Source organism: Tenebrio molitor, chromosome 5 (genome assembly GCF_963966145.1).
Source record: "Tenebrio molitor chromosome 5, icTenMoli1.1, whole genome shotgun sequence".
Taxonomy (NCBI): Eukaryota; Metazoa; Arthropoda; class Insecta; order Coleoptera; family Tenebrionidae; genus Tenebrio; species Tenebrio molitor.
Genome location: NC_091050.1, coordinates 14,197,812 through 14,211,442, shown reverse-complemented (window position 1 = coordinate 14,211,442; position 13,631 = coordinate 14,197,812). Strand labels below are relative to the sequence as shown.

At 38.3% G+C, this 13,631-nt stretch overlaps 1 protein-coding gene across 1 annotated transcript in view; it reads right to left on the bottom strand.

Moving 5' to 3' along the window:
* Positions 1-13,631, bottom strand: part of Nlg3 (Neuroligin 3) — a 175,439-nt gene that overhangs the window by 13,256 nt on the left and 148,552 nt on the right. The window contains exons 4-5 of the mRNA XM_069046549.1: positions 4,881-5,141; positions 186-658 (exon numbers count right to left, since the gene is read on the bottom strand). Of these exons, the coding sequence (XP_068902650.1) occupies positions 186-658; positions 4,881-5,141 (734 nt within the window). The remainder of the gene's footprint in view (positions 1-185; positions 659-4,880; positions 5,142-13,631) is intronic.

Here is a 13,631-nt window from a genome sequence, read left to right as displayed (position 1 = left end):
AGATATCTTATGATGTTTTTTTGAGAGTGTTGAGATTCCTGCAAAACAGCCTAATTTTGGGAGTCGCTTTTGGGCTTCGCACCTAATCGTCCCTCGCAACAAAAACACATAAATCCGAAGAATTTCCATAATAGGTCGCGTTTCGGAAGTTCGGACGTTAACGAGTCAACCAATGGCGTCCTTACCTGGGGATAATCTCCGAACTTGGTCTGATAATCGAAGACGTAGAGAAAAGAGTTCCTGTGCTCGGCGGAATGCAAATCGGCGGTGTGCACAACGGGTGCGACGTATTGTGCATCCGACAATGCTTCCAGCGTCTCATCCCGAATATTGATCGGGTGCTGAACGGGTCTTTCCCAATCGGTGTATTCATTAACTATCGTCGCCAGGATCTCGGAGAGGTGGTAGCTGTAGGTGTTCCTGACAAAGGTCCTCAGGATCTTGGAGCGCCTGTCGGCCTCGATGCCGTACTGGACGTCCTCGCCGTTGAAGGCGAAGTACGCCTCGGCCTTGACTACCCCCAGGAGCAGGTCGTACCGCGACAATTTGGACACTACCGATTTGCGCAGGAGGACGTTGTTCAGGATGTTGATGGCGTTCTGCGGTTCCGATTTGACCGGCTTGTTGGCGGCGAATTCGTTGTAGTGGGGGTTGTCGCCTGAAACAACGAAACACGTTTTTACATGGACATTTTTTCATTGTCCGCCGCCCTTCGGCGAATTCTATCGATTATCTTGCGGGTGCAGACAGCATCTTTCATCCCTACGTTTCGGTCCAATTTGTCAGACGTCCCTGAATAGCGCTAGAACAACTTCTGTATAATTAATGTCCTTAAAGCAAAACCTTTCCCTTTGATACATCGGTCTATTTGAAATGTGACTTAATTAGAATTGTGTAATGTTATTGCTAAATGTTAAATTTTCGATGTGAATGCGAGTAAACTGCTTTAAACACATTCGAGTGTTAGTTACGGCTCCGTTAAATTAATTAGGCCGGCCGGATAAGTGGCTCGAATGATAGTTTATAGATTTTACGACTCTCGGAACACGTAATAAAACATTGTATTCTCTATATTTTCTCTCGGATGTCATCCGTTCCAGTTGACCTTAAATGTTCCACCGTCGTAATTAATTCATCACCCTCGGTCTCATTCGCGAATTATCAACGCCGATTTTATCCGGCAAGAAAATTTATACCGCCAAAGCGTCAAAACGGAGCGAACGACCCATTTTACGCACCCGACAAATTGTGTAAAAATGAACGACCCCCGCGGCGAATTATTTATTTAAAATAATCACCTCCATTTGGAAGGATCAAAACACCAACCAACGGCTTTGCACCAGACCCAGACAAACAACATTAACTCTAACGACCGTAAATTTCTCTATATCGGCTTGTTAGAATGCCAAGAATTAGATCGATACTGTTAGAGAATGCAAGACGTCAAACGCATCTGTACTATTGCTAATATACGGCTGGAAAGAAATTGAAAAAATTCGAAAGCTCAGCTGAAAGCGACGTTTTTTGTTTTAGATTTTTCCATCGTGCGGCCGATTAGAGGCGACAATTGTTACAAAGAATTTAAAAATGAGAAAAGCTTGAAGGGGATAGTCGAAAGAGAAGACGCAAGAGGAGTTAAAAGGATGAAGGTAATTGTCAATATTGGAGGGGCGATGCAACAAGAAAAATTACATTTTTTAATATAAATATTGGAGGTAGATATTTGAGTTTCCTTACAGCGAATTCTGTAAAATACGGTTTTTATATTGTATTCAACTCTCAAGACAATGGAAATATCGGTAAATATTTTACCCGGCGCCTCCATCATTTTTGTAATGTATAAATTAAGAAAAAGTAGAAAAGTGTATCTGTCAAGTACAGTTTTTACATTTGATACACAATGTGATCAAAAAGGAAATGATGGAGACAATTTATAAAATAAACAAGACAGCATGTTACATTCCTAAGAATGGGTAATTTACCAGTTTTATTGCCAAACGCGACGCCACTAGTGAGCAGATTTTTCGCTGAAATGTCAAAGAAATGTCAACGATGTGCTGTTGCTAACCTAGAAACAACTTTTTGATTTCGGCAAAGTCTGCAATTGTAAGCAACAATTATTATTCCTGAATAAGTGGTAAAATGATGATAAAGTACGAATTAATTAATAATAGATTTTTCGAGGTAGGCAACCAATAAAACGCCTGTGCATACCAAGTATAATTATGCGTATGACTCAAAGACAAATTTTTGACTAAAATAAAAGACGAGGTAGCACTCTCGATTTGTTTTCATTTTGATCCCTCGGTATTTTATTCAGTTTTCAAACCAACTAACGTGTCAAGGTTTCCCTATGTAATATCCGGAACTTTTTTAAATGAATATTAGACAGAAATGTGCGGTTTTCTCTATTTGTTCTACCACCGCAAAATCCATAGAAAACAATTTTCATATTTCATCTAGTTGTCAAGCACAATTTTCGTTTTTTATAAATCCCGGCGCATCCACCACTTTAATGATGAACAAATTGCTAGATATAGAGATGTGCAATTTGCTTTGTCTGTTGGCAACTACAAAATGCATCAATAACAATTTTTATGGGTGCTTCTTTTCTGTTCTATGTTCTCGGCAAAAGCTTTGTAAATATAAAGATATAAAAGGAAAATTTCAGGTCGAAAGTAAATGGGTTTCCGGATTAAAAAAAAAAGTTGTATGAGCTATGTACTCGTAATGCTTATAAAAAAGACATTTTGTTAAGTAAACATCAGATATTTTGTTTTCCTTAATAAAATCTGTAGAACAAAATTTTTATTGTTTCTAATTTCCACAACAAACATTCCTAATCTGGCACGGCTGTCCCAATCCATTCGTCGTATTTACATTCTATCACCGGCCGATTGCCAATCGGATGCGTTGGTAAACAATAAATCGCACATCGCATAGAAACCGCTAAACGAGGCACACTTTTAATTGTCAAATATTAAAAGCCAAATTAAATACAATTTTTAAAGATTGTTTTTTTCTTCGTAGGTATAACCGTGGAGAAAGTATAGTTTTTAAGTCGCTTATAATGGCTATTATTCACTCGGATGATTCCACCACTCGCCTACGGCTCGTGTTGAAATTTTCATCCTTTTGAATAATAGCCATCATTATACGCTGGTTGAAGAATGTACTACTCTACACATTATCCAACAGGTGACAGATGGAAAGGATTTTAATAAATGATTTAAGATTCAGTCTTGGGAGAAAATTTGTTTCAAAAATATAGACAGATATTTACGACCCTATTTATTTCTGCACTGAATTTATAAAATATCATTTTTATGACTAATTAATTGCATTTATCGTGCGAAATCCAGTTTCCTCTCTAACCCTGCGCATCCACCATTTTTGGCGTTGGTATTTTTATCCCAGCGAAATCTACAAATTGTTTGTACATTTTTCCAGCTTGACAATTTATAGGTTTTCCACTTATTAAGTTGGCCATCGGAGACAATTGTAACAAAGGCCTTAGAAATATGAAGTTAGAAGAGGAAAAACTCCACGGCCAGTTGAAAGGAAAGATGCAAGCCAAGAAGTTGAAAGGGAAAGGTATTTTTGTTGCGTGATGGATCATTGGGCCGCTTCTGTTTTCAGGTTAGAAGAAAATATCGTGAGTGAACAAAATGTGAACCGTTGAGCCCCGGCCCGCCCTCATTCCCTTTAATCTCACCTACAGAATGGAATTTATATTTCTTGGGCGTGCTGACCCCGTCGCTAATATTGTTTAGGGGGTGTCAATATAACTAATGGCCGTAATCAATTTGGGCCTTATAGAGATCCCCCACCGCCATAAATAACATTTTTATTTCATTTGTCTTGGTATTAATTATTATTAAGGTTGTATTCGCCGCACAATACACTCATGATGTGCTCTTAGTCCCCCAGATTTGTTGCAGTTTCGTGAGTCTTAAAACTGTAACAACCGGACTTAATGAAACGTTCCGGGGGAGCTTTCGTGCGTACGATTCGGTAATTTACGTTATTAGTACATAGCTTCGAGCCAGCAAAAAATTCCGCGTCCCTCTTAAAGGACACCCAAAGATAAAGTACGGCCAATTTTTAACAAAGGCCCTAATTATTTGATTAGTCGAGAGATATCTCGAAGAAAAAAAGATAAGTGGCCGGCTTTACCGCGCAACCCTCTTTTCGACCGTGTTGCATATTTTAAAGACGAATTTCGACAAAAACCAACCCAGCTGCGGTCCATTTTTAATAATTGGCACGCGTGGGGACGGCCTAATGAAAGAACCGCAGTATTTGTTTGTGAAATTTAATAGTTAGGACGAACAAGAGGGATTTGTTACTTATGCATGATAGATGAAATATTTGTTTTGTTAATTTAAACCTGTATAAATGTACAGGCACAGTGCGGTTTGGTTAATTGTGAATGCGCACAACATGGATATTAAATTTTGATGCGGACAAAAAAGGGTGGCTTCCCGTGTCCCGTTGAATAAATAAAAATCCTGGACGCTGTGCGACAGGATTAGCAACAGATCGTTAAAGAACAATCACAATTAGAAGTTTGGGCGTGTTGCAAGGGGACGTTCTCGACCCGTGACTATTCCTGCTGTAGGAAATTCTTTGGAGAGGATTGTGGAAATTAATTTACGTCGGTTCCTGCCTTTTATGTTTATTCGCAAACACATCGGAATCCGCCAATATTATTTTTGGTGGGTCGTCCTCGAAGGACGGGTTGTTGGGATCCAATCAGACGTAGTGTAGCGTCGATTATGTCGCGTCGAAAGGCTCTGTTTGCGGTTTATTAAGTAAAATCATCGAGTGGATCCCCCAATTTCCGTGGAATAATTGGTTTACGGCGAACGTGGAATTACCTGGAGGTTCTCCAGTATCGATGACAACCCCATCGACGCTCGGCCCGAAAGCGAAGGCGAATTCGGGCGCGATGACGGGCGTAGACAAGAGCGTTTCCAGGGGTCTCTCTCGAAGGCACTTGAGCAGGTGGGGATGTGGCAGTTCTGGTGAGCAGTTTGCGTGGATGGCCACTTGAGCGGCATATCGGGACGGCTCCTGGATTAACGCCCAAGGGGAGAGGGCCGAGCCCGACATGAGGATGGCTCTGTGGAACAGCACACCTGGAACAAGGACGCTAATTAGGGCGATCGACGAGGTGACGCCGGAGCTAAACACGTTTGTTGATTTTATCCATTAGAGTGGAGTTTTAATGGAATTGCTTTCGTATTTCCGGGGAGGACGACCGGCGAGGTAATTAATATGATGCAATAAGAGGACATTTGCATTTGTCTTCTTAGCAACGGGCTGGAAGTAAGGAAATGAACCGCTCGCTCTAGACACACATTTCAGCAATTTTCGAGCGAACTAACTTGCACCGTCTAATTATAATTCAAGTCAAGATCGTTTTTAATTTCCAACGGCGGCGGCCGTTTGCCAAATAATTCGTTATTAAGCCCGACAATTGCCGACGTAAAAATAAACGACAAGGTAATAAAAGTAAAAAAGATACTCTTCACTCGGAGAGCTTAGATGCGCCTACAGCCCCGCAAACTTCATTATAAAACAATTTACAATTGAAAAGTGACGAGCAATCAAAAGAGATAGGTCTTAACGGACGATTCGAGGGATACAATGGAGAGGTACTGAAGTTTGGAATTGCACCACTTGGTGGTGTTTAACAGAACACTACAGTCGAGTGGGATCTGTGGACTGGCGTCTGTCATTCGGCGACAAAGGCTTTTAGACTCAGAAGCTGCACAGAAAAATGAAACAGAAGGTGAAAGTAAAGAAATTGAAAGGAAAATTGTATCTGGGTTACATCACGGATTGATTGCTCAGTTCTCAAGGTTGAAAGAAAATATTGGAAACTCTAGAACTTACTAACGTGTGCAACGTGTGCTAATATTTCTTTATCTACGCCTGTGGGATAAATAACACTTATCCCATCCATTTTGCGTGAGATAAGAACATCATTACCGGACGCATTTGCATTACCACACGTATTTTCATTACCGCACGCTTTTTTATAATAAGTTCTTATCTCTCGCAAAATAGATGGGATAAGTGTCATTTATCCCACGGGCGTAGATAAGATCTTCATTACCGCACGAATTTTCATTACCGCACGCTTTTTATAATGAGTTCTTATCTCACGCAAAATAGATGGGATAAGTGTTATTTATCCCACGGGCGTAGATAAGAACTTCATTACCGCACGCATTTTCATTACCACACGCATTTACATTACCGCACGCTTTTTTATAATAACAACCAATTAATCAAAATTTAAATTTTATATTTTTTATTCTATTCTATTTTATTCTTTGACTTCTATTCATGTTAATTCAACTTTAGAACCAAACGGACTATCTCGTGATGACGGAAAACGCCCTGATGGGATGACTTTAGTACCGTGGAATAAAGGTCAACCTTTGGTTTGGGACGTTACTGTCGTAGATACACTTGCAGACAGTTACGTATTGAAAACATCTGAAGTCTCAGGTTTTGCCGCTGAAATGGCTTGCAAACGCAAACATAACAAATATCGTTCAATTATTTCGTCAAACTACATATTTAAAGGTTTAGCCTTTGAAACCTTAGGCCCTTGGTGCAAAGAAACAATAGATTTCATTAATGTCATCGGAGACCGACTTATCGCGGAATCAGGGGATTCAAAATCTAAGAAATTCCTTTTTGAGAGGATTTCCCTTGCCATTCAACGTGGAAACGCTGCAAGCATTCGGGGCACTTTTCCAGATTCCGCATTATTATCGGAAATTTTCGCATTGTAAATTAAAAATGTTATTTTATATTAAATTTTAATAAATATATTTTAAATACCGTTAATTTTATAAACATTTAACTACAAGAACAATTGATATAACTATTTTTTTTATAAATTTTAATTACACAATTTTTGCAATTTGTTAAATGAACTCCCGATGAAGACAGTTGTTGTGAATTTTTACCTACTATATTAAATTCTTGGTTATTAGTAGTGGTCGATTCTCATTTCGCTAGAAAAAAAGATTTTTCTTAAATTCTGGGCGGTTGTAGATAAAATATTGTACAATACAGTGTGATAACGCATCATTAACAAACTTGTGTGATTACACAACTCGATTTCACCTCGTTTGTTAATAATGCTCTTATCCCACTTGTATCGTAAATATCTATTAACGAATGGGAAGTCTGAGTAATTAGTAAAAAACACATGTTAAGTATGACTTCCATATACAATATTTTTTCTACGACTGTCTAGAACTAGAAGAACAATAATAATTATTCTTCAATTGTTTTAAATGCAGTCTTATGATTCGGTTGCTTCGGTGCATACATTAGCATAACGCCACAGTGAAGTAATGCCACGCTACGTCAAGGTGAAAGTATAGCCCAAGAAGGAGGTACAAAAGAATTCAAGAGAAAAGAGAGCAAATGGACGATAGGATTATATCTGGCGTTATGCTGAAGGATTATAAAGACGGCAACATTTGTTTTGTAAATCGATATTAGAGCCGTGCGATACATCTTATCTATCCCACACGTTACAGTTACTTCACCGCATGCCGTGTGGTAATGAACGCTTTGTTGCACGCCGTGCGGCAAACTAAAAATTTAAAGTATTAAAGCCGAAATACTAAATGGAATCAAGCAAGTGATTTTTCAGAAACTAGAACGAAAATAACGATTGATGCTGTCACTTCTGCCTTACTATCGAGATTTCGTCCAAAAAAACTCATTCTTTTTCTGCAAACTTTCACGAAAATGACTATACAAATTTTATTGTTTAGGTAGTTGCTATGATTTGTTGTGGCTTTGAATTGAATTTTCTTTTTTAAATAAAAATATGTCGATTTTAAAACATTCTGAGCTGCCGTCGATACTACTACATGGGATACTATTACGTATATAATAACTAATAATGATTGCATTTATGCCATTACACACTCGACCTACGGCCTCGTTGTGCAAACTTCACTTGCAAGCGATAAAATTGTCCATAACCACCCTAATATGGTCTCGTCATTCATTCTATCGCAGAAAAATCCATAAATGTAATTATTTTCCATTTACTTATAGACAAATTTAATTTTATATCTCCTGGCGCATCCACCATTTTCATAATTTATAAATTGACATTTTTCAATGTAAAGACAGAGATGGAGTTTAATGGTTTCCTTTGTACATGTCCATAAAATACAATATATTTGATTCAGCGTACGAAACCAATATATCAATCAAATTTATGATTTTCTTGTCTTTAATATCGCATCCATCATTTTTGCACTTTATGAATTGGATTCCTTTAAACAGATTATTATTAAAAATTTATTGGAATCTGTGTGAGCATCCCACATGTTGCATAAAACAACGACATTGGGAAGTTGCATAATCAACAGAGAAGATCAAGAAGTTTGAGAATAGACGTTATTAGTATTGCAGAATGGATTATTGCGCCACTTTCCAAACCAGAAGCAACAGAATAGTACATTCTTCAATGAGCGTATAATGATGGCTATTCAAGAGGATGAAAATTGCAACACGAGCCGTAGGCGAGTGGTGGAATCGTCCGAGTGAATAATACGTGAGTAGTAGACTATACATTATAATTTCATTCATTTTTAATAGGCGTGGAGAAAAAATGTAAGTCATGTCAGATCGTGCCAACTCGTTATGAAGCTCGTCGAGTGCTCCGCAAGAGGGAAAGGTAATAAAACCAGTACTCTTGACTCAAATGGGTAAAATGTGTTCTCACAAGCCCACAAAGTTCATTATAAAACAGTTTACAATAAAAGAGTGGCTCGCAATCAAAAAGATAGGTCTTAACGGGCGATTCGAGCAACACAATGGCGGAGGTAGTGAAGTTTTAAACAACAACCAAGTCCAACACTTTGGGCACCACTTTAAAAGTGGAAGACTTTCAGTGTTTTAGCACAACACTCCAATCAAGTGGGATCTATCGATTGGTGTCTGTCATTCGTCGCTCCGCAAATATTATTGGAAGACATTGGGCAAACGACTTTTAAACCTGATAAGTCAGCGATCATCACCAGTTCTTCTTAAAAAATATTAAGTGTGGCCTTGTATTTCCGCCGCCTCAGCAACACGTCTTGGTCGCGAGAATGACTTCATAAATCGAGGGGACGGCGTCGTGCTAGTTCCATTACGAATCCATCGACGTCGGATATTCGCCCTCTTTGTAATTCCTTTCCATCGGCAAATATTATTTGCGCTTCTTTGTCGCCGGTCAATCTCTCGGCGTGCGTGTTGACACAGTTCCCGGGAAGTGTTCTCCAGGCGTGGTTCTTGATGGTGATAAATTCTCACGCATCACCTTGTTTTCTTTGAACTGTCAAACGGAATATACAAAATTATAATTCAAATGATGGATGAGGCCGCGGCAACGTCGCGGTGGGGCTGCGACAAAGCCTCCGCATCATCCGAACGGACGCATCAACCGGCGCTGATTTTCAATCGACGCCAAATTATTATTGCGTCGACGTGTCGAGTTAATTCCGATTGAAGTTCGTTAGGTGGGTCGCGCTTGCGCCATTATCAGATTTGTTTCGCCGAACTTCTGGATAAATAACGAAATTGGATTTGGCTGCTGTGCAAATTCGAAGCGCGCAAGAAAAATACAAGAAATTCGGTGATATTCTTGATTTCGCTGGAGCAAGCAGGTCGGCTTGTTGCTTTATTCTTCGGGATAAGTAACGAAGCCAATTATCCGGGACGTCCGACCGAGTACCAGTCGTTCCACTTTCTTAATACTCCACTAATGTCTCCGCTTGACAGTTTAATGGCGGAAGAGATGCAAATCGCTGCTCGTTCTAGGAATTAAGTCCGATATTCGGTTGATCGTCTCGTCGCCGGATCTCATTTCTTGTGTCTTCTAATTTTTTCCTCCCAGACTTGCAGTGATTTGAATGTCAATTACTTCATCCGGACCGAATCCGGTATTCAAGGGACGACTCAGTTTTCTCCTCCACTGGGAAATTTAACTCAAAAATGAACTTCTGACAAATACCCTGCAAATACGGACTCATTGTGCAAATGACGCCGATAGGATCGTGCAAGAGGCTCCGCTTTCTTTAATTCAGTGTCCGACATAACTAATAAGTTTGCCATCAACGACCAACATTTCTGCGATTGTCAAACTAGTGTAAAACAGTTCTGAGTCCACAATCTCTCATTTATAAACTACACAAAAGCTTGTTTTTGCCATTGTTCACTTCCATGTCCATTTTCTCCATGTTACGAACGCGGGCAAAAAATCGTGGTCTTATATAAATAGACCAATGGAATTCCAGGTGAGATTTATCTTCAAGATGAAAAATTTAAAAACCCTTAGATGTAATCGATAGATTTTCTTTCTACAGTTAGATATGACAGCAGACGGTAGTTTTAAAGTGGTTGAAGATTTGAAGGTAGAAAGTTCGCGACGTGACATGTAATAAAATTTTTTCTTAAAAAGATTTCACATCAAAGAAACTTTGCGATGAGATGAAAAGTGTCGATAACTCTACAATTTCAGCAAAACGTATTTTTCAATTTTTTTAAACTCTATTAGAGGTAGAGCAATAAAGTCTTTGAAAGGTAGTTTACAGATTACATTTAGTTCAAAAGGTTACAGAGGTATCGCTAATTTTAATGTAAAAGATCTCCTAGTGCCTCTAGCTCTACCATCGTTGTAAAATATACATTTGCAGATTTCTTATTTAACTGCAGAAATAGAATCATGCAGATCTTCAAATGGTAACAGAGGTATCATAAAAATATCCTGGCCCCTCCCGCATTTTTGTAAAGCATGTATTTTCAATTTTCTTTATTATTATACATTAGAAAGAGAATAATATCTAAAAAATTCTATGTCAAAAAGTAAAATGACATTTATTTTTTGAGCTACAATTTTTTAAATTGCTTTTAGTTTTCTACGTTGTCTTACAATCTCGTAGGTAAAATTTCGGCACATTTTAAAAATTCACCCTGTATATCATGCTTTATAAAATGTACGCCAATGCGAAGTAACCTATAGGAAATATGCTTTAAAACAAGGAAACCGCATTGGTGTACGTTTTATAAAATATGATATACAGGGTGTATTTTTAAAATGTGCCGAAATTTTACCTACGAGGTTGTTTGATAACGTAGAAGACTAAAAGCAATTAAAAAAAATTGTAGCACAAAAATAAATGTCATTTTATTTTTTGACATAGAGTTTTTTAAATATTTTTTCCGAGTTCTACATGAAGCCAGTAGCTCGTGGCTAAAATATCTGTACAACTTTCAATAACACCCTGTATAGCAAAAGTCGAGCCGAGGGGACTATCAGGCTTATGGGCGGGCGGCCTTCGCTTACCAGCTCTACTGGAGTCATCGTAAATAAATAGTAATATACCGACAACGAGACTTTAGGAGTGATAAATCTTTTATTAGTCGGTGCATTTCTATTTCGTCGCTCTAAATGGGTAAAAGACGTTGATAGACATTTTGAATTAACATTTAAATTAACAATTTAACTGGCACTTTGATAATATTATTTTACCGTTATGTGTCTTTGAAGTTTCGTTATGTAAAACATCACGTAGTTTAACAATACTTTGTGTCTTAACATTCCCTTAATGTCTCCAGAGGAAAAGTGCAGAGAACGGTCCTAAAATATTTATCCAGGAACCCAGTTGGTTATTACTCGTCCAAGGGATTTAATAATACAGTTTTATTACAAGAATTTGATTTGGAGCCGCTTCATGTTAGAAGAGATATTTTACTTTTATTAACCTCATTTAAGATATTACATTCCAAGTGGGATGTAGAGGACTTATTAGGTCAATTATGTATTTGGTTCTTCGCCCAAATACCATTAACCTTTACTTATAACATCTCTAAATCTAGCTTAATGCTCCGTTGTCCTATTTATTTGATGGCCAACTCCATAACAAAGTCACTAAATTTATTGATAGTTTCCATTTAGCCTGCAAGTTATTTCAAAATGGAAATCCAACACTTACTAAACTTGTGTGTTTATGTTCTTGTTTGTTTCCTTCATTCCTTTCAAAAGTCCACCGCTCCTTTTACTATCAACCTTTATACAGGGTGTTTCAAAATTGGCGAATTCCGAATTCAGAGTGTGGTAGGGAAGGGCCCAGTGGAGCTTGAAAAATACTTAGAAAAAAAATCGCTCTTCCTGAAGAAGATATAAGCACTTTAATTTTGTTCAATACATAGCAGCATTTTTTTACTCCAAAAAAGCTATTTTTCAAAAAATTGTATTACGTTATTATTTTCCACAATCATCTACACCATAAATAACAATAACACTGAACTTTTTGAACTTTTTGAAGAAAACGCAGTTCAAAGAGTGCATTTTCAGACCAATATATCTTTGTGGGGGGAGTCCCGTTTTTTTTTTATTTTCATATTTGGGTTACTGAAGTGATCCCCTACAACGCTCTGAATTCGGAATTCGCGAATTTTGAGACACCCTGTAATATATTTTTTCTTTCAAAGTGTTCAAATTATTTAATTTAAATTTTTTTGAAGCTCATTTGGCCTTGAATTAGTGACCAAAGCTGGTTTTAATCTTAAGTATATTGTTTACAAAAGCTTTTAATACAATTTGTTTCAGTTTGAGTGCCTGGATTTTCGGAGTGAAAGATTATTATTATTATTAGTACATCAGCGAAGCCTACAGGTAAGCACACATGCTGGGTATATATATTTTGTGGGAAATATTAAACGGGGCCTTGGGAGACTGCGCATAAATCAGCGATAATAGTGGGCCTATATTCAAGTCGATACCTCCTAAATACGTATCTATATTCAAACCAAATTGCGGTGCGCTATCTGGCGGCAGTAAATCAAACTATGGGCGTCTTGAAGCTCTGCCAACTGCCATTGTCCGTAGCCTACCCTGTAATTGACTTATTGGCCGGAAGTGAACTGACAACGATCGATAAGAAACGCGCTCTTTGAAATGCCATCTTCAAGAAGTACCGTCGCAAAATACTGATTTCAAATTGATTTTTAATGAAGGCGGCCTTGATGGACCCGGTGGAGTTTGGCGCTCGGGTCCCCGATCTGCATACTTCGAGGAGTAACGCGATTTAATGTTTGCGATCTCGTAAAAGAATTTCGTCCGAACGGGGGGAACAAAGTCGTTTTATTAGAATTTTCGAAAATGTAACACCGGAGAGGAAGCCATTACTCGTCGTGCAGGTAAATGAATTCCTTTGAAGAGAAAAATTGCACGGTGGGGCAAATTTCTGGAAAATTGTTTTACATTCCGCTTTTCTTTCGTCGCGGAGGTTTCCTCAGGCACCAGGTATTAACTTGCAATGTGAAATAATAAAGAAATCAATGTCGCCGGCGCGGCTTATAATTTACAGCGGTGTAATACATCGCTATCGGAAACAGGATCTGTCAATGCCGGGAAATAAATTCTTCAATTTATTTCCATTTAATGTTCTTGATTCGACCAAGTCACGCTGAAAATAAATCTTCGTAGCGGCGCAATTGCTACGCAAAGTTCAACTCTGCAACTGATATCGAGAGAATTTCGAATTCCGCAAACACGAGACTTCACCTTTTCCATCTTCGGCGTCTGTGCGCCT